At 32.7% G+C, this 20,245-nt stretch overlaps 2 protein-coding genes across 7 annotated transcripts in view; one reads left to right on the top strand and one right to left on the bottom strand.

Moving 5' to 3' along the window:
- The window catches only part of LOC143253408 (PAX-interacting protein 1-like), a 50,319-nt gene extending 47,183 nt beyond the window's left edge, over positions 1-3,136 (top strand). For all 5 annotated transcript variants that reach the window (XM_076507250.1, XM_076507247.1, XM_076507246.1 and 2 more), the window contains 4 exons: positions 17-117; positions 909-1,040; positions 2,225-2,300; positions 2,849-3,136. In XM_076507250.1, the coding sequence (XP_076363365.1) occupies positions 17-117; positions 909-1,040; positions 2,225-2,300; positions 2,849-2,925 (386 nt within the window). In that variant the 3' untranslated portion in view covers positions 2,926-3,136. The remainder of the gene's footprint in view (positions 1-16; positions 118-908; positions 1,041-2,224; positions 2,301-2,848) is intronic.
- Positions 3,137-3,255: 119 nt separating this feature from the next.
- On the bottom strand, positions 3,256-14,699 carry LOC143253412 (mediator of RNA polymerase II transcription subunit 19-like). Of its 2 annotated transcripts, XM_076507267.1 has the most exons (7): positions 14,372-14,677; positions 10,036-10,192; positions 9,485-9,584; positions 7,866-7,974; positions 6,281-6,384; positions 5,909-5,943; positions 3,256-4,444 (listed from the first exon to the last, which is right to left on the bottom strand). In XM_076507267.1, the coding sequence occupies exons 1-7, from the start codon at positions 14,559-14,561 to the stop codon at positions 4,351-4,353; spliced, it is 789 nt and encodes a 262-aa protein (XP_076363382.1). In that variant the 5' UTR covers positions 14,562-14,677; the 3' UTR covers positions 3,256-4,350. The 2 variants fall into 2 exon arrangements, with proteins under 2 accessions (XP_076363382.1, XP_076363384.1); XM_076507269.1 differs by lacking the exon at positions 5,909-5,943 and having other exon boundaries at positions 14,372-14,699.
- Positions 14,700-20,245: the final 5,546 nt, after the last annotated feature.

Here is a 20,245-nt window from a genome sequence, read left to right as displayed (position 1 = left end):
TCTCAAAAAAATTCAGATGAGAAGCCCTACATTTTAGAAGATCAAGAAACTGAAAAACAGTTTGGTGTTAAAATCAAACAGACTTTAAAAAGAAGGTGCAGGGGCCCCCTGTTCAAGGTTGGAACAGACAATAATTTTATACTATTTTTTTTTTAAACCTTGAATTGTTTCTTGATCAAGTTATTTTCATATTTCATCATTTTGTGGGTTATTGAAAAATTAATGCTAGGTGTTTATTATCTTATATTGTCAAGCTTTATGAATATTACAACAGTTTCAACTAGTTTTGTTTTTGCATAAACACATATCCATACAATACTACATTATATATCAAAATATCTAAGTAATAAAAGAAGGGGGGAGTTTGAAAATACAGGAATTTTTTTTCTTGTAAGTATTGGTACTATAAAAAGTAAAAATATTTAAATGTAATCATAATCTACATGAAACACTTTTATAGTCAAACATGCTAAAATGAATTTTTTGTTATCATATCATATACATATGCAACAATATTGTTTGTACACAAGAACACCCTTTTCAAAGAAAATGTATGCCATTTTGTTTTTGTTGGCCTGAAATACCAGAACATTTCATTTTTTTCTTTTGTATTTCAATGAGATACCACTTGAATATTAACCCTAATGTTGGCTTGTCATAATGATGTTTTTTAGGCCTCCTTTAAATAGTGTGTGAATCAAAACTTTATGTGTTTCACAAATGGGTAATTTTTTTTCAGGATGGAATGATCATTATTATTTCCTTGATCTATTTTGAAGTAATTACTGCAATATATTGTTAGATGAAACCAGGTCCATAATCGTTTTTTTTAAATATAGATAAACTTTAAGAGCTAGAAGCTCTATTGCAGGAATGAGTCTACCTAATCTACCTTTATGTTTGTATAGAATATGGTGTTCTTCATCACACCAGGAGTCTACCCACCTCCACTGGTCCTCAAAGACATTGTAGAGTGTGGCGGTGGAACAGTAGTGCTGAAAAGAAGGCCGACGTACCGACAGATCAAAGCTATGGCTCAGGTGCTTTAAATATTGGTTTTGTGCACCCCTTTTTCTGTCTATTATTATTATGTACAAGAAGAATTTCAATTGTTAATTAACCTAGGATCATCTGCATTATTTTTAATCTATTTTTGCAGAGCTGCAACTCTGAAGTTGCATTGCTGGCTAACTTGTACATGTAGGTTGGTTGAAGTGTTGCTTTTTACCTGGCGGCCCGGCATGGCTAAGCATGTTAAGGTGTTCGACTCGTAATCCGAGGCTCGCGGGTTCGGAATTCCAATCACACAAAATATGCTTGTCCTTTCAGCTGTGGTGGCATTATAATATGACGATCAATCCCACTATTCGTTGGTAAAAGAGTAGCCCAAGAGTTGGTGGTGGGTGATGATGACTAGCTGCCTTCCCTCTAGTCTTACACTGCTAAATTAGGGACAGCTAGCACAGATAGCCCTCAAGTAGCTTTGCGCAAAATTCAAAACAAAATTTTTATCTGGCTCTTTGATGATTAATCAGAAACTACAAAAAAAAAACTTGAGATGATATAATTAATAGTACACCCATGATTTTAGTTTTAGGATATATATACATATACATGTTTTAGTAGTAGTAGAGAATGTAAAAGAAATCTCTACTATTATTCTGTACAGTTCGCAGGGAGAAAAATTTTACGTTTTTGTTGGTTATTTTTTATAAAATGCAGATTTAATCTTGAGATTTCTGTTTCCATTTCTGGACAAAATATTCCCTGTATTGGTATGTTGTAGTAAGCTAGCTGTGTGTATACATATATACACACACTACGTGTGCTTCCACAGGGTTTTGGAGTGTTCTTATAGTAAATAAAGTCAAAATCAAGTGTAACAAATATTTTTATTTCTTACTTGTGTAGTTCATATTGCCAAGCTAGGTTGTAGCGTAACAGAGTGCATAATTATTCTCTTGATTCGTGGCATGTTTTACTGGTGTGGTAGCAGTACAAATTGCAACATTAATTGAATCCCTTATGTGACATTATATTCGTGCTTATTTATTGACTAACACACTAAACACTACTGTATGGTGGTGTGAGTGCTTAAAACAGATGACTCCTTGAAACAGACTTTGGTTCTATTTCAAGGAAATTATGTTGCAGACATGATTCTCTTAAGGAGTACCTTTGTAATTAGACAGGTAATGAGTTTTGATATATCTTTAAATTTCAGACTGGTACCACTTTCCATGTGATAACGTGTGACAATGACCTTCACCTATGTAAGGATTTTGTACAAAAGAAAATAGGTAAGTTACCTTTCTCCCCATGCCTTTGTTAAATGTATCACGTAACGTTCCCCGATTGATGCTGATACCTACGACCTACTTGCTGTTTAAGGATTAACCATTTATTTTTATATTTTCATTCTTACTGTGGGTGAGACAACAATAAACATAAGCTCTGTTGAGAATAAAACACAAGTGTTGACTAAAATCAGTAATATCTGAATGCTGTTACTGAACTTTAGTATGAAACATGTTTTTAGTTCACTGATTAGGAATATGGCTATCAACATGCTTAAGTGTATCATTCTTACTGAAGATTTCAAATTTCATGTGGAATTGATGAAGAAACATCAATGTTCATTAGATACAAGTTGTTTAATATAATTACAACCTTACATAGTATCTTTCATATAGCTGCTAACACTGTTTAGTACCCTTAAACATTTGATAATTACTGAGGAATGGAACACCAACTGTTTTGTATGATAGACTTAAGTTAGGACTAAGGTAGTATTGTAGCTTTATTTTACAAAAGTTCAGTGTTTTCTATTAATGTTGTTCATCTGCAGGTGTCCACAATGCTGAATTCATTCTCACAGGTGTATTGAGACAACACTTGGACTTCAGTGCCTTCCTCTACACGTGACCCTACTTCAAAAGCCAAAGAGCATTTTGTACACATGTTTAATAAATATTTTGTTATTAAATAACTATTACAATTATGTTTTTGTAAGATGCTCTTGTACACAGTAGTATTTATGAAAATTAATTGCAGAGTTTTTATTACATGTAGGAACTTTTTGTAAGTTGATTGCATTCATCAGTTATATTTAGGAATAAATAACTTCAAAATAGTCCTTCAGGTATTAATGTTTCATTAATTAGCTAACAGATAGTTATATATTCCATTTTACTCTAAAAAAAACGTTTTTCTTTGTCAATTTTATTGAAATTACTCTTCGAAATATACACAATATGCCTATAAATAAGAGTTTATTGGGAAGAAGACAAATACATAGCACTGCACCAGTTATTCTGAAAATTTTCCCATTGTTTTGCATAACTTATTTAGATCACATAACAATGATGTTGAATATAGTGCTGTTAATCTTGTGAACAATAAGACTGAGACCCAAGTCTGCTCGCATAGTTCTATTAAGACAAACTTCACCCAACCTTAGATCTAACACTGATTCTCTCAATGAAAATACCATTCTTAACTCACAAGCAGTTACTGAATGTAAACTGATTGTTACCAATGTAAAGCATACAAAAGAATCAGCGTGCATGCATACTCTGAATTTGATAGGTTTTGTTTTTTAATATATTGCTTATTTTTAACATTGAAGAAGGAGAAATGCTGAGCAATCCCATTAAAATATACAATAAGTTTATTTACAAATATCAGACTGTACTGGTGAAATTAAATTAGATGTAATAAACCTCTAATATGTACTGTGGGGGCATCTACCCCCATCCAGTGACAATGTAAAGACTGGATTGGATATTGAGAGGTTCCTAGTTAGACATAAAATTGCAGTATACAGTTTTACCCATAGATTACTGATTTGGTATTTAAAAATGTCCAAACACTTGAGCAGAGAGAATGGGCTAATTAGTTTATCTCCAAAACCATAATATCTGTTACACCTACAACTTTTATTAGCTCAGTATTTATTCATTAAAGACATAGTAGAATATGCCATTATTATTTGTAATCATTAAATTTCTCACCCAAAGCAATAACGAGAAAAATTACTGAGGTGGCATTTTTTTTTCAAAGTTTAGTACTGATAGAGTACAATTTTTTTTATAATAATTGGTACATTTTTCAATTAACATTTCAGCCTTTAAAGCCTTTACAAAAAAGCAATCTCTATATTGTTTTGCTTATGGTAATTCAATGGAAACTGCCTAAACCAGTTAAGAGACCATTATTTAACATACACGTTCACAAATTATGAAGGATACTAATTTACTAGATGATAGCAACATCAGAGACACTCTTGTAAGAATAATATTTTATGTAAGACATGGAAGGAATACAACAGTGCATCTCTTTTGCAGAAGACTATACTATACAACTTGTACCACTTGATGTACAATTATCCAGCTCAGCCATGTGGAGGGTTAGGAGTGCCTGAACATACCTCTGGACTGTGTTTCTGTCAAGAAACAAACTTGTATTACACTAAAATACTTTTATCTACATAACCTCTAGCCTATTAATTAGGAAATCTACAAATGCAACATCTATATAAATTTAAATGGACCAAAGTCAGGGATGCATTCACCAGTATTCAATTTATTTGACTTGAGTTTGTTTTTTAATCAAATGTTATCAAATATAGCTCTAAGTACTTCTTAAGATTCACCAAATGTCACTTGGTGTTGTAAATAATATACGCAAATAAGAAAGTCACGTGACAAGCACAACCACTATAAAGGAGTTGTGGAACTGTATGTATAAGAACTATATTTTAGCATTGTTTACCATTTTGTAGTTAGTGTGAAATTACCAAACCCTGATCACTTTTGGATGAAGTATAACAGACCTTTCTGACATAATATATTTGTACTTGGACCATAGAATGTATGCAGGTCAGGGACATCCCTTGTATTTAATAGCATTGGTAAATAAAAGGACATGCATCAACATGGGACACCAAAAATTGAACTACAACAAGATGTGAAAGGGTACTAGTATACAAGGTGCTAGTTGTGGATATAACATTTATTGTTTATGCAAAAGAACTTTGTCTCCCGAAAATGGTGGAATATTTTTCACCAAAACATGTATTTAAGTATATATTTTTCTACTTTCAACTTTATATAAATAAATTATTACGTGCCAAATAAATTTCTAATTTTAATAAATATAACTACTGAATTAATTTGATTTCATAGAAACATTAAAAAAAGTTTTGATTTTTGATATATTTCAACATGCTTTGAAAGAATTCATTAGCATTTGTGAAGTTCCCAGTAAAGCTCTTGTTGTTCTCAACCATATAAGCAGGTACGGTTTCCATTTGAATGAAACTTTAGGTAGAGGGGAACTAACTAAGTTATAAAAGCTTGACTTAACAATGTTCCCTCTAGGCTGCACAACAACCAATCAAATACCACAAACATTCTCAGTAACAGTGAGGAATCAGTAGGCCTAAAACCAAAATAATCAACTAGTAGCATTGCAAGGAGACCTAATGATTCAATAGAGTTGATGGTATAAAAATTACCTTCCCCTTCAAAACATATGGTAGAGCTGGTATGGATATTAACACTTTTATTGATAAGGAGAGAACAATGTTTCGACCTTCTTAGGTTTAACCTGAAGATGACACTGGCACATGTGAAAAAACTGCATCCCCATCTGGCTTGATACACATTAGAGGCAATATTATTAGATATGTTGCTAGAAAAAAAATAAATAAATTGTGAACAACTTCTACCACAACTGTAGTTTTGAATATTTTTTTCTTTAAAGCTTCCTTCATGATTTTATATTACATCTGAAATTTATTGTTACAGTATGACAGGAAATGTTTTACATCAAAGATTATGTAGGCTTAGTTAGATAAGTTTCCACTTGGACATTTTATTTTGCTGACAAGTCCACTGTATTTCACCTTTTTAAGTTAGGCCTTGGTGGTGTAGCTACGTGCTTAAAAAAATAAAAATAAAATAGATTTAAAACGTATTACACATATTTAAAAAAAGCAGCTTGTTTGTAATTATGGTCTGGTAAAATGTTAATGTACACTAATAACACAAACAATGAAAGTGCAAAGAAATTTTCAAATAAAAAAAAAACAGTTTTATAAAGTCAAAAATTATATAAGAAAGTTGTTTTTTGTAATACATTACAACGAATCATACCACAGAAGCATCAAACCAACACACATTAGCCCAGTAAAAGCTAATAGACAGGATAAATGAATATTTACTTTTCGGTAAATGATGCAGTTATAAATATAATTCATGAAAGTTGTATAACCTACCTTTTTTTTCCTTTTCTCTTTTTTCTTTTTTTTCCTCTCTTTGTCTTCATCGTGTCTTTTCTGTTTCTTGTGTTTCTTTTCGTGGGTGTTTTCGGTGCTCACATCTAAAAAAAATTCAAAATAATGTTAAACTTTCTGATGCAAAAATGTGCCACCGTGAGTTATATTTTAATACCTACACTAGTATTTTGAATGCTACAAAACACCACCAAGGTTTGGTTGTTCTTTGACTAATAACGTTCCCACAGTCACTTTGTGAAAGCAAGTTTTTCTTGCAATTTTTTGGTTCAGGAAACAAAACTTGGTAAATAAAGGATTAACTAAGATGTCTAACTACTGACAGATTTTCATCTTCAGGTTTTATCTGGTGTAACATGTGAACAAAAAAAAACTGTGATAAGCCACATATTTATACTAGCACATTACAAGTCCTCTTTTATCTAAGGTTTCAATCACATACAGGTTAACTAACAGCTATCACTCATTGGTGAGCCAAAAAATATTTTCTGGTAGGACACTAGTTGCCTGTCTTTAGTATAGACATTATGAAAATTCTGTCATAAGGAAAAAAAATACATGGACCCACATTTCACACATGCAACATTTCTATGACTGTCACATTTCCTAATGACCACAAATAGCATAACACATCAATAACTGTGTTACTACACTAACAAGATACAGATATAAAGAAATATACTTTTAAAAAAAAATGTTTTTTCCTCAGGCTTGAATGAGTATTTGTTATACAAGTTTACGAAGTCTTTTAAAACAACACAGAAAAAATATATTCACAATAAAACTGTACACCAATGTTTCCCAATCTTTTGTCATCCATGTCCCCTTTAGTAATACATGTTTTCTTGCTTGCTCCCTTCTGTTGTTAAATGAGTGAAATAGTGAGTTAAGTGACAACATGTAACACAAATGAAAATGCTATAGATGTAGTAAATACTTATTTTCATTTACAAAAATACATTAAAGTGTTGAACTTTATATTATTGCAGCACTGACTATCCTAATTTCTTGTGCTCCATGAAGGAGCACACCCCATACTTTGGAAAACACTGCTGTAAACTTATAGGTGTGCCCATTTCCAGTAAATAAACAAATCAACATAATATGTTTCAATGAGAATTGAAAGCTGTCCTCTTGTTTGGTTCAACTATGAAATCAGTGGCTATATAATAAAGTGGTTCATAACAAACTACTGCCAATGCATGATCCAGATCAAACAGTGAAAGAGAAAGGTGTTAAAAATGAGGAACATAACCAATTCAGTATAGTAAATATAAACATATTAGTCTTTTAGTACATTTCCTGATCTTTTTGAAAACCTACATCAACAAATAACATTATAAAATGTATGATTCGGTGAATACGTAACTTCTGTTAATATTCCGACTGATACACAAGATACATTTTATGTTGGCAAAGGAAAAAATTTTTAAACTAAGGACACAATAAAAATGATCCAATCCAGTGCTTGAAAAAAAAAAAACCAACAGAAATTGAGGTCGACAATGCTAACAATTCTAAAAGTAACCAACAATAATAATCATATATAACCATAATTGCTACATACCTTGCTGGGACTCGTGTGATGGGGTGTCTCCAGTTTTGTGCTTGTGTTTTTTGTTCTTGTGTTTCTTCTTCTGAGGCTGATGACTCATTAGCCGGTATTGTTCAGGTAGCTAAGACAGATAAAACACTTTAATCAAACAAAAGTCCTCATCCCCAGAAACCTACCTCAAGTGTTGATCATGCTGTTTAAAACTGTTTCTGAAAATCTGTTTATGCTTCTCTTTGCTTACTTTTTTTTCTTGTAAGTGATACTAAGCACTGAATTTACAGTGTATATTACAAACAGCATGGCAGTCAAAATAACCTAAAATCTTGTTAGCAAGCAGTCAAATTAATAACTAGACAGTAACCCTCTATTACTCATATTAAGATAACACTCATAAGACTTGGTGATGAAAAGCCATTTAACACTGACGTGTCCCAAGAAAGAAACCAAAACCTGCTGAATGAAATCTCCTATATCTACAAAAGTATCATAAGAACCTTTACACAAATCGATCAGACAAATCATTCCATTAGTCACACACTTCATCTTTACTCAATCTTAGTTTTTTATGTTACGCAACGAACTATCCATGTTGTGCTCTGACAGGAATTTGTTTTAAGTAGTACAGATATGAAAGATACTGTCGGTCTTTATAGATGTAAATACTATGAAAGTTAACATACTAAAATTGACACAAAATGTCTCATGTCAACATTAAATATAATTTGAGTTGTCTAGTACCATTCCAACGTTTTTTTGGACGGGGGGGAGGTGGTAAATAAACTGTTTGTATAAAATTTATTTTTTTGTTTTTTTCTGGCCAATAAACATGTAGTAAATACAGGTTAAGATGTTCTTTAGACATGAACATTTAAAAACAAAAATGTCATGAGTTTCTCTTAATAAAAACTTCACACTTAGATTAACTTTAAAATGTTCTAGTATTTGTATGTTTTGTGTTCTAATGCATAAACTATTATGAGACACATTCAACTCTCAACAGAAATCTAAGTTGGTTGTTGAAATAAGGATGGGACAATATGATTAGTTTTATGACTTTTTTCCCTATTACTTGATTTTTTATATCCATGGTTATAAAAAATGTCAAGTACTAAACAGTTGCTTCCACGTGTCACCTCACTGGAACATTATTTCTTCTGTTAAAGCCCAAGATGTGTCTTTATAAGCTGTTATAACTGTTAAATAACTCCAATATCTGTCAAGAATATTTCAATTCCGAATATAATTATTTTAAAAAATTTTTGATGCAAAAACCCTTCACATATGTATGGATTTTATATGTTTTGTTTTGAATTTTGGAGTATGTTTTTGAAATATAAAAAATATACTAATGCTTTAGTAACATGATAAAAGCAAAATTATGAATGGTATAACAGAGATCCATGTCTCCATTTTATTACTGGTGTTAACAGGGCTCTCATAAATTCTGATCAGCCTCACACCAAACGAAATTCAAGCTTAATAACAAATTAATAAAACGTCTTTGGAGAAATTTACAAGAAATACATTTCTTTAAAAAAATACTTATGAGTGCCATTGTTAATATAACTCATATTAAGTTACTATAACAAAAGTTGTTAAAAAACTCAAACAGATATATAACTTCAACATACTGGTCCAGGGTGAAGTCTGAAGCCAGTCAACTGTACTCCAGATAATGGCACCAACTCTTTTCCACATATTGGAGGTTTTTCAATCAGTGATCGCAGTGAACTACAAAGGATTACATTCTTGTAAAAGTGAAAGACAAAATATTAATAGAATTAAGTCTGAAAATCCCTAGCACCTCAAATAATAACATAAGCTATTTTTTCATTAACTGACATATACTTTCAAGTTCAGTAACATTTTTTTGTCTACATTTTCTATTACCATAAACTGCAACTGACACCAGTCACACCATAAATTGCCAACAAATCATTTCAAATTCAACATTTCTGTAAAAAAATATACTAATTACACAACAGAAGGGTCTACTAACAAAAGTAACAAGTAATCTATGAACTGGATACAGAAAAATGATTGAATGAATCTGCATAATTAATGACTTAATGTGGAATATACTGAAAAAAAAATGCTTCAGTATTAGACAAACCTTGAATCTTTCCAATTAAAATATAGAGCTAAAAACATTTCTTCCAAAATGGATTATAGGAGACCACACCTGTTATCCTGATGTCCTGGTGTGTCAATGTTACCAGGTAGACTAGGAAGGAAAGTGCTAAGCTGGTCCTTCATTTTACGGCCACAGAACTTGTTATAAGAATGTTCCAAGTTATGATAGGACATCAGATTTGTGGCTCCTGTCCGTTCACTCTGTGCTATAAGAAATAGTAAGCAACATTAATAATTTGGAGTTCAGAAGTCATTGGTGACCTATCAGCAATGTTTTATAAAACAGACACATGCAGTTACAAACAGCTGTGATTTTATTACTTTGAAACAACCATTCACAAACACAGGTAATCAAAGAAAAAATATTCAAACATGTAGAATAAGTAATTGGAAAATGTGGAGAAAAAAATTATTAATTTTGATTTATCCAGTAACCATCAGTGATATAACATTCCATTACAACCACAGATAGTAATATTTAATTAATTTTTAGCTGTAGACAATATTACATAACTTAGTTTTTATTTACATTACATATTCCAGGGTTCCTAGCAATCATGAAAAACAATCAAGAATGAAAAATATACTTCCAGGTTAGGAAAGGTTCCAAGATGGTTGTTTCATAAATTAATATTCTGGTTATATTAGTCTTTCAATATCAAAAACACAAAACTTATGAAACAAAAACTTTGTACAAAGACATTTTTAAAATACTAAAATTATCACTATAGTATATCTGAAGTTTGTAGAATATGGCAACAGAACATACGAGAAGAAAAAATTGGCAATAAGATGTGATGGTGCAACCAAAAACAATTATTTGGTCATACTTAGGTTTGGGAACTGCATTTTCCCTTTAAGCATCCCACGTTGAAACTGACTACCTATTAAAAGTAGAAGTACTTCTACAGAATCTCCAAAAGTGTTCTTTGAGAGTGAATAAAACCAAAAATTAAGAGTAACAAATGTTGTTTCTTGCTTTTAAAGTCCGTACAGCATGTTGTGTTGTACAATTCTTCTCACAATACAAGGTTTTACTAATGTCACAACCTTGATGCAAATAGAAACAGGTTCATTATTATTGAAAAGTCTCTAAAGACTTGACTAATTTTTTCTTTTTTTTTTTCATATTAGATTGTGAAATTTGATTCCTTCAAGAACTGTGTCAAGAAACCCACATATACTTCAGCAGTGTTTCTTAACAAGGGCCCATCACAACCATCATAGCACTCCATGTAAGTTCATGAAAAGAACATTCACGTGCAAGTCATAATAGTTTTCTCAGTTGTATCCTGATGATTTAGGGAGACAGTAAACCTGTCCCTGGGATCAAAAAGGTTGAGAAACACAATATTAGAGAATAAGACAGTTCAAGTGTTATAATTCATAATAAGGAGGATATTGTTAGAAATGAGTTAATGCAGGAGCATTGGAGTTAATACCAAATATAACACCATTATTTTTAATGAAACAAGAGTTAATAAATTTGAGCTCTCAGTTTTGGAAAACCAAGTATAATTTTAAAACATTAACAAATAATGAAAAATTGGAAAGTTGGTCTAAATAAACAAAAAATAAATTCAGTCCAAACTTCTGTGTTCCAATAATTACCAATATAATTACCTGTACAACTATGTTATTGTACATTACAAACACTTCAACAGAAACTCCACCCCACCACCTGTTATATTAATATCATTATACAACTAGACATGTATCAAAATCCATACTTGCACTAGAACAACACATAAGGGATACACTTACACAAGAACAACACATAAGGGATACACTTACACAAGAACAACCGCACGTAGAGAATACACTTACACAAAAACAACCGCACATAGAGAATACCCTTACACGAGAACACATGCACGTAGAGAATACACATATACACGAGAACACGCACGTAGAGAATACACATACACGAGAACAACTGCACGTAGAGAATACACTTACACGAGAACAACCTCACATAGGTGTACACATACATGAGAACAACCTCACGTGGGTGTACACATACGAGAACAACCTCACGTGGGTGTACACATACACGAGAACAACCTCATGTGGGTGTACACATACACGAGAACAACCTCACGTAGGTGTACACATACACGAGAACAACCTCATGTAGGGTATACACATACACGAGAACAACCTCATGTAGGGTATACACATACACGAGAACAACCTCATGTAGGGTATACACATATACAAAAAAAAACACACATAGGGAATACACATACACAAGAACAACCACATGTAGGGAATACACATACACAGGAACAGCCACATGTAGGGAATACACTTACACAAGAACAACCACACATAGGGGAGACACTTACATAAGAACAACCACATATAAGGGACATATATCACAAGAACAACCATATATAAAACATACATATGTGAAGCAGTTTATAGTTATTAGTGGACTGAGATAAAAAAGAAAAGGACATAACTTTCAATCATTTTATTTTACAATAAAACTTAATTTAGCATTATTTAGTATGCTAGAATATCATATTCACTCATGATTTCCTCTACTATGTAATTATCTTTTAAGTTGCAATACACCTAAATATCTCACAGGAGATGACTTTTTAAAAATTTTGAATTCTTAATAAATATACACAAAATATAAGAATCAAACCAAAATGTTCATCTACCTTAACTATCTCATGATCTACCACACAACTTAAAATTATTTCTACAACAGTTCTGTTGTTTCCAAGAAAAAGAAAACAACACATCTTCTCCCCATCTTGGCAGGGTATTTCTTCTTCCACAATTATGTACAAACTTTCTAATGTATTCTATTCAACCATTCTATGTGTAATTAATGTAATATTAGTATAAACAGGTAACATGTTGACACTAAGAAAGGTACTATGTATTTTGGCACATAGCTGATTATACTATAAATTAATAAAGTTCCAGAGATTTATTTCACCATGACACAGATACATAACTTGCATGTCTCTCAGACTACCATAGAAAGGTGTACTTTGTGTTTTACTTATAGAACTATCTGCAAAAGTTCCCATCCAATGACATTCAAGCATATAATGAAAACTGAGAGATGAAAAAGTGTCTGAATGATGACAAAAAAACAATTAACATATGCAATTATAGTTATTTCTTGTTTATGTATTAAGTAACAGCTGTTTAAATCATGTTTTCAGAACAAATTTTATAAAAATTTGACCTAAATTTACCTTCATAAAAAATGTACCATTACAATTGAGTTGTATAAAGCAAACTGAAAAAAAAACACACTATATTTTCTTTACTGCTAGCCCCAAGTCAAGTATTAGATTTGCTTTTAATTCCAGCAATTTCTCTTAAAGCACATGTGATAAAAGGCAACTTTAAGGCCCCATTATAATAGAAATTCATATGTGAATTTTGAGTTCATGGGAACTGTTCAACAAATTTAAACTTGGGTTTTATTTTTTAACACTTATAAATGTAACTATACCTCAAAGTGTAACAAATTTCTCAACAATGTCTAAAGGATAGTTTTATCAACTTTCTGATACAATATACTCTCACTGAAGGCAACTTGTGTGTATAATATACACACTAAATATTGGAACATTTATTACACACTGAATTTGGAAATTTTTATTTAACTATTCCTAATTATGCTGAAGAATTACACTTAATTATCAATTTCTCATACCATACTATTCTCACAGACTTCATATTGTGTTCCATTCAAATATCTCATGCATAATAATTCTATTATTAATAGTATTATTATTATATAATTAAGTTTTCATCAAATAAAAATGTCATTCCTTCTTTAAAATATAAAATTCTAGTATGGGTAGTTTGGATACATAACTAAATCGTAAGAGCAGGACCTTACAAGTTACAGTGTACTTTTTAATTTACTGTAAAATGAGGTTATCTAGAAGAACAGTGATTCCAAAGTCCATGGTTAAAAGTTTACTACTTCGTTAAAATTAACAATATAATTTTTTTAAAGTTGCAAAATGTTTTACTTAAATTTCAAGTGTTTTTTGTGTAACTTATCAAATACAAAAAAATACATTTCATTCTGTTCTATGTTTGAATTTATGTCTTCAAGTATAACCTTGCAATAAAAGTCATAGAACAAAAACTAAGTTAAGAAACGGCAGAAAAGGTGATAGGATCCAATTAAAAACCAAGTAACAATAAATACTAAAAGTCAATTTGTATGAATGTTCGGCCAGAAAGATTAGGAGCTATTGTTCTAGATCATAGTTTATATTTACATGACAATGTCACGTGTTCTCTAATTTGGATTTTTTTTTTTCCAACTAAATTAAAGCCTAAACAAATGGGCCAACACACAGCAGTATCGCCACTCGCTTAGAAAACTGACAACTCACTATTACTAGGCGGCTCCTTCATGAGGTAGAACGGACCGCTATGAACAATTGCTGGAGTTTTTCCAAGTGATATCGTTGTTTTTAAAGTTCCTGTTGAATCCTGGCGAGGAACAACTGGCGAACGAGACCCCCTAGGGCTCGATTTTGGAGAATATTGCTCTGATCTTCGAACAATATCAGCCATTATCATTACATTTGTATATGATGTCTCGCCTTAGCATCTATTCCACGGTTCACATTCTCCACCGTCTTTCTGTACGTCTGGATTATGGTAAGGTTGGTAGGTATAACTTCTGAAACACCCTTACAGGAAAAATATGCCAAGAGGTGGCGAATTCATATACTTCATTTAAGGACCATTTGTAAGATATTATAATAAGGGATACATGATTAATTCGTTTACATTTCATTATTATTGTTGTTATAAATAGCATAAAAAATTTAAAGAAAAATATTCGGTTATTTTTACTTTACTTATATGATGTTGCTTTTATAATGAAATAATGTTTGTATGTACGCTTTATTTATACTAAACGAAGGCAATCTGCGCTAGTAATAATGGTACGGTCAATCCCATTATTTGTTGGTAAAAGAGTAACCCAAGAGTTGGCGGTGGGTGGTGATGACGAGTTGCCTTCCCTCTAGTTTTACACTGCTAAATTAGGGACGGCTAGCGCAGATACCCCTCAAGTAGCTTTGCGTGAAATTCAGAAACAAACCATATGCTTTTGAATCAATGGTGCAGAAAGAAATTACAAAGTGTGAGTCCCAGCAGATTTTACAAAAAAGATTGTAAGTATAAGGAGACGCAAAAGGCAGCTCAATTTAAGGTAATCTGAGACGTGAACCCAGATAATTAATTTAATAATATAATCTACAGTTGTTATACAAGTGAAATATATAAACGTGGGGTGCTGTAGCACCCCTGGTTTCCGACGCCTCTGTGAATTATTTGTTTTTTAGCAAAAATAAAAATTTCCGTATATAACTGTAGTATTTTTATTTCAGTAAAAATATTTAATATTTAACATCAATAACAAACAAATGCGCGATAAGTCTCTGTGCTTTGCCCATAGCAGGTATATATACTCGGCTTTAATTGTTATAAACTCTCAAACTCATCACTCAGCCACGAAAGAAGCAGAATGGCCACATTTATCGTAAAATTTACTTCATATTCCTAAGCCTTTGTTGTCATATAATCTTTACAGAAAAAGGAAATGCGTTTTTCCATAGTTCGTCAAAAATGAACAACAAATCTGTTATAAGTAGTAAGAATAACGAACATTAATAAAACTGAATTGATGAGCAGGTCCACGCTATCGACGTTAAATGTATTTTTAAATATAGTGAAAATAATTTACATTATAAAATAATTATAAAATTTCTTTATTTCTGTTTGAAAACTAAATCACATGATATTTCACTAACAAAGCTAAAACCGGATAACCAGTTCATTTTTCAAATTTGTATCATTCACCTGTAGGAACGAAAAAAAATAATCAGGTTTTGATGTTGCTATGGCTACTCACAGGCAAAACAACACATAAATACAGTGGTACTTCGGTTCTTGAACTTAATCCGTTCCAGAGGGCTGTTCGAAAACCTAATCAATTTTACCTCATAAGAAATACTGTAAATTAAATTAATCCGTTACAGACCTCCAAAAATTACGCATTATGAAGCATTTTAAGTAAAAATATTGCTTATTTATACCTGTATAATAATACTTACATGCATAAAGTCAACCACAAAAACTATAAACACAATAAAAAACAATAAATGAAAATTTAACTGCACTTTACCTGTGCTGAGGAGAGCTGATGGCGTAAGTGAAAGTTGGTGAGGAACGTGGAGAGTAGGAGGGTTATTATTGTTTGGAAGGTGAGTCACCTTCCATAAAAACGTCAGGTAACTCTCTTTCTGAGGTTCTTTCTCCTCTCTTTCTCTTTGCAACAGTACAACCTGCTTGAGACTCACTGGACCTGTTTCTCACTAAAAACTTGTCTAATGAGGTTTGTTTCTGCCTGCATTTTAAAATGTTTCTGAAGTAAGACATGACATTGCCATTGAAAAGGTTTATGCTGCGGTTTGCTACAGCTTTGTCAGGGTGAATTTTTTCCACAAAACTCTGTAACTCTCCCCATTTTCCACAAATTTCCTTGATTAGTGAACTAGAAACATCTTCCCTTCCCTCCTCCTCATCTGAAGACACTTCCTCAGCTGCCTTCTGTTGCTGCTCCTTTTGAAGGTCTTGGATTTCTTCCGTGGTGAGCTCAGTGTTGTGGTCTTCCACCAACTCCTCCACATCATCACCACTCACATTCAAACCCATACATTTGCCTAGTGAGACAATATCCTCGACAACAGGCTCAGTCTCAAAGCCTTTAAAGTCTCTATCTTCTACTGAGTCTGGTCACAATTTCTTCCAGGCTGAGTTCAAGGTCCTCAAAGACACTTCCTTCCAGGCTTTGTCTATGATTCTCAAACAATGGAGGATATTAAAGTGATTTTTCCAGAACTCTCTGAGGGTTAACTCTGTGTCAGAGGTCACTTCAAAGCACCTTTGAAACAGTGCTTTGGTGTAGAGTTTCTTAAAGTTCGATATGACCTACTGGTCCATGGGCTGAATGAGAGGAGTAGTGTTAGGGGGCAAGAGCTTCACCGTAATGAAACTGTACTCCTCCACCAACCCGTCCTCCAAACATGGTGGGTGAGCAGAAGCATTGTTTATCACAAGAAGGGCCTTGAGTGGCAACTGTTTTTCCGTGAGGTAATTTTTTACACTTGGGGCAAACACTTCATGGACCCACTCCATACACAAATGCCTGGTTACCCATGCTTTACTATTAGCCCTCCACATGACATTTAGTTTACTTTTCAGGACATTATTTTTTTAAAAACCCTCGGGTTCTCAGAATGGTACACAAGCAAAGGCTTAAGTTTTCAGTCCCCACTTGCATTACTACATAACAATAGAGTTAGCCTGTCCTTCATGGGCTTATGTCCTAGCAGTGACTTCTTCTTGGTGATGTAGGTTCTCTTTGGCATTTTCTTCCAAAAGAGGCCTGTCTCATCACAGTTGAACAATTGTTGGGGAATAAAACCCTCAGCTTCTACATAGTCCTTAAATTCCCTAACAAATTTGTCAGCAACATCTTTGTTAGAACTGACACCCTCCCCATGTCTCACCACACTATGTATACCACTTCTCTGCCTAAATTTTTCAAACTATCTCTACTAGCCTTAAAGGCATCACTCGTTCCAGGGGTGTTTTTCAGGAGATTAGCATGCAACTGCTTTGCTTTTTTACAAATGATGATCTCAGAAATTCTATCACTAGCTAGTTGTTTTGCGTTTAACCAAACCACAACAGTTTTTCTACCTCTTCCATTGTTTGTGATCTTTGTTTCGTAAGCACTGTTACTTCTTTTGCAACATCAGATCACTTTTATGACCTATTTATTTTTCAGTATGGTGCAGACTGTAAACTTCGACAAACCAAACTGTGTAGGAAGGTCAGACACGCGAACACCACTCTCATACTTCGCTATGAGATTTTTTTTCACCTCTATTGTGACTCTATCAACTTTTTTTTTTTGGTTTGCTGCTTTCGTTATCCTTCTTTGACCCCATGGTGGCTTATTTAATCAGAATATTTAGAAAAACAACAAAAACAAAAAGAAAAACGAGAACTTTCACAGCACATTTTAGCGGGGATGTGGACTGAGCGACATGTGAGGGTAAATTGTTTTGGGCAAGCTTGGCGTGGGCCGAAAATGGTCGAAGGGTCGTTTGGGTTCGGGTCACGACAGCTTGGTTCGGGAACCGAGTGTATGCTCGACAACCGAGACATTTTTTTCTCAAACAATATGTTCGAAAACCGAATTGTTCGAGAAGGGAGTCGTTCGAGAACTGAGGTACCACTGTATTTCTGTACTGCTAGGTACGCAACTATGACAACAACATGACGTCATGAGCGATCACAGTTTTATTTGGTATTTTCGTATTGTCCTCCTCCAAGAGTACTACGGTTATTGGACTTAAACTGTGTTTTAAATATTCTGATGTTCATACACGCTTAACAAGAATCGTTTAAATAATATTTAAGTATGCTGAACAATAACTGTAAACAATTAGTTGAACGTAAATAAATGAATAAAGTTTTGGGTGAATATATATGGGATCAGAACCTGTGGAAAATAATGTTCATTAAATCATCTTGAATTATATTTGATCTAAGTATAACATAAAAATATGGTAAAATTATTTACTTTCAAGATAATAAAAGTAAAAAAAAAAGTTTTATCTAGAGCAAAGTTCATTAAATGGTTTAATATTTAATAAATATTAAAATTTATCAAATACTTTTAAAGTTAAAAGCACTGTTATAAAAAATCTCAATCCCTCAAAATGGCTAATGTGAAAAAATAATGCATTAAAATTGTCAGAAACTTACTTTTTAGTAATATAGATAATAAAGTAAACTTATGGGTGTGTTTGGTTAAGGATTATTCTACAGTAGGTGTCTGCAACTTATTGGCAATCAATTCAGCACACACTCCACTTATTTTTAAAATAATATGTATATTTGAAAAAAGTTAAACGTACAAAATTATTTACACTATGGAGATCATAGCTGTATCTCAAAATCTATACAGTTCTCTTCTTCTTGTGAAAAGGTCAATTAGGTCAATTCCATTGCTTTAGAATTCACTGGACAAACTAAACTGTTTTTATTTATGTCTATCAGAATAGTACCAATGTCACGTGAGTTACCACAGTTGTATCTTGAACCTCCAATATTTGTCTGTTCTTCATACTTCCAATAATCGTCTGCCTTTTCGTCAAAGTTCACACATGAAGCTTCAGTTATCTTGGAAAATTCTTCAACAAGACTAATTATTCTCCTTTAAAACTGTTAATCTAACTCTAACATGTCAATCATTAGGCCATTCATTCTTATGAGGTTAACTTTATGTCTTCTAGCTTTCCTCTGACCGATCTTCTCTTTTTCATGTGATTTTACTTTCGATCTGTGCCTGCTCGTCTGGTTGCTACTATTTACATATCTATCACTTAGACATTACAGAAATATCCATGGTTTTGGCATCAATGCATTACACCTACTACATGGTTTCAAGGTCTCCTACATAATATGGAGCATCAACCTTTATTTTTGCTATGGGAAACTTTGTCATGTCTCACCAATTAGGACACACAGAAATAACTTGCCTGTCATTTGATCATCATATATTAGACTGGTTCTCAGTAATACACTTCTGCATCCATTGTCTCCTAGAATCTTTACTTTTTTATCCCAAACATATCTTTTATTAACTGGTATGTTGTGATTTGCTATCACCTCTTGATGTTTGTCACATGCTTTAATCACAACTGGCATTATTGACTCATTCACTGATCAGTCGTGCTTTTCTGTATTGAAGCTGACAAGTAGTCTTAATTCTCTCTCTTCTGGCAGCAGCGTCCATATTGCCAGTTACTCTTTTCTTGTTTCTTACCAGCGCTATCTTTGTAAAATGTTACTGTTTGCTGTTAATGGACTTGCATTCCTTTGCATTTACTAGTTATTATCAGATGCGAAGATTAAGGAGATTTCTAGAAGACCTAAGTGAAAAACGTATAAATAGCTTCAACCAGACAAGTGGACAGAGAATAAAGTTAAAATCAACCGAAAGAGAAGTTCGGTCAAAGAAAGGCTAGAAGACGTAAATTTAACCATCGTTAGAGTGAATGGCCTAACGGTTGATATGTTAGAGTGATATTAACAGTTTTAAAGAGATAAGGAGAATAAATTGTCTTGTTGAAGGGTGTTCTAAGTTAACTAAAGCTGCCTGTATGGACTTTAACGAA

Source organism: Tachypleus tridentatus, chromosome 6, assembly GCF_004210375.1.
Source record: "Tachypleus tridentatus isolate NWPU-2018 chromosome 6, ASM421037v1, whole genome shotgun sequence".
Lineage (NCBI taxonomy): Eukaryota > Metazoa > Arthropoda > Merostomata > Xiphosura > Limulidae > Tachypleus > Tachypleus tridentatus.
Note: the sequence above shows the minus strand (reverse complement) of the source record. Positions and strands in the feature narration are given on the sequence as shown.

Coding starts and splice junctions, on each gene's coding strand:
- LOC143253412 (XM_076507267.1), bottom strand. CDS start 14,561: ATGATAATGGCTGATATTGTTCGAAGATCAGAGCAATATTCTCCAAAA. Junction 7,975..9,484: donor TCAGACTTCACCCTGGACCA/GTATGTTGAAGT, acceptor TATCTGTCTTAG/CTACCTGAACAATACCGGCT. Junction 5,944..6,280: donor AAGAGAAAAGGAAAAAAAAG/GTAGGTTATACA, acceptor TATTTTTTTAAG/CACGTAGCTACACCACCAAG.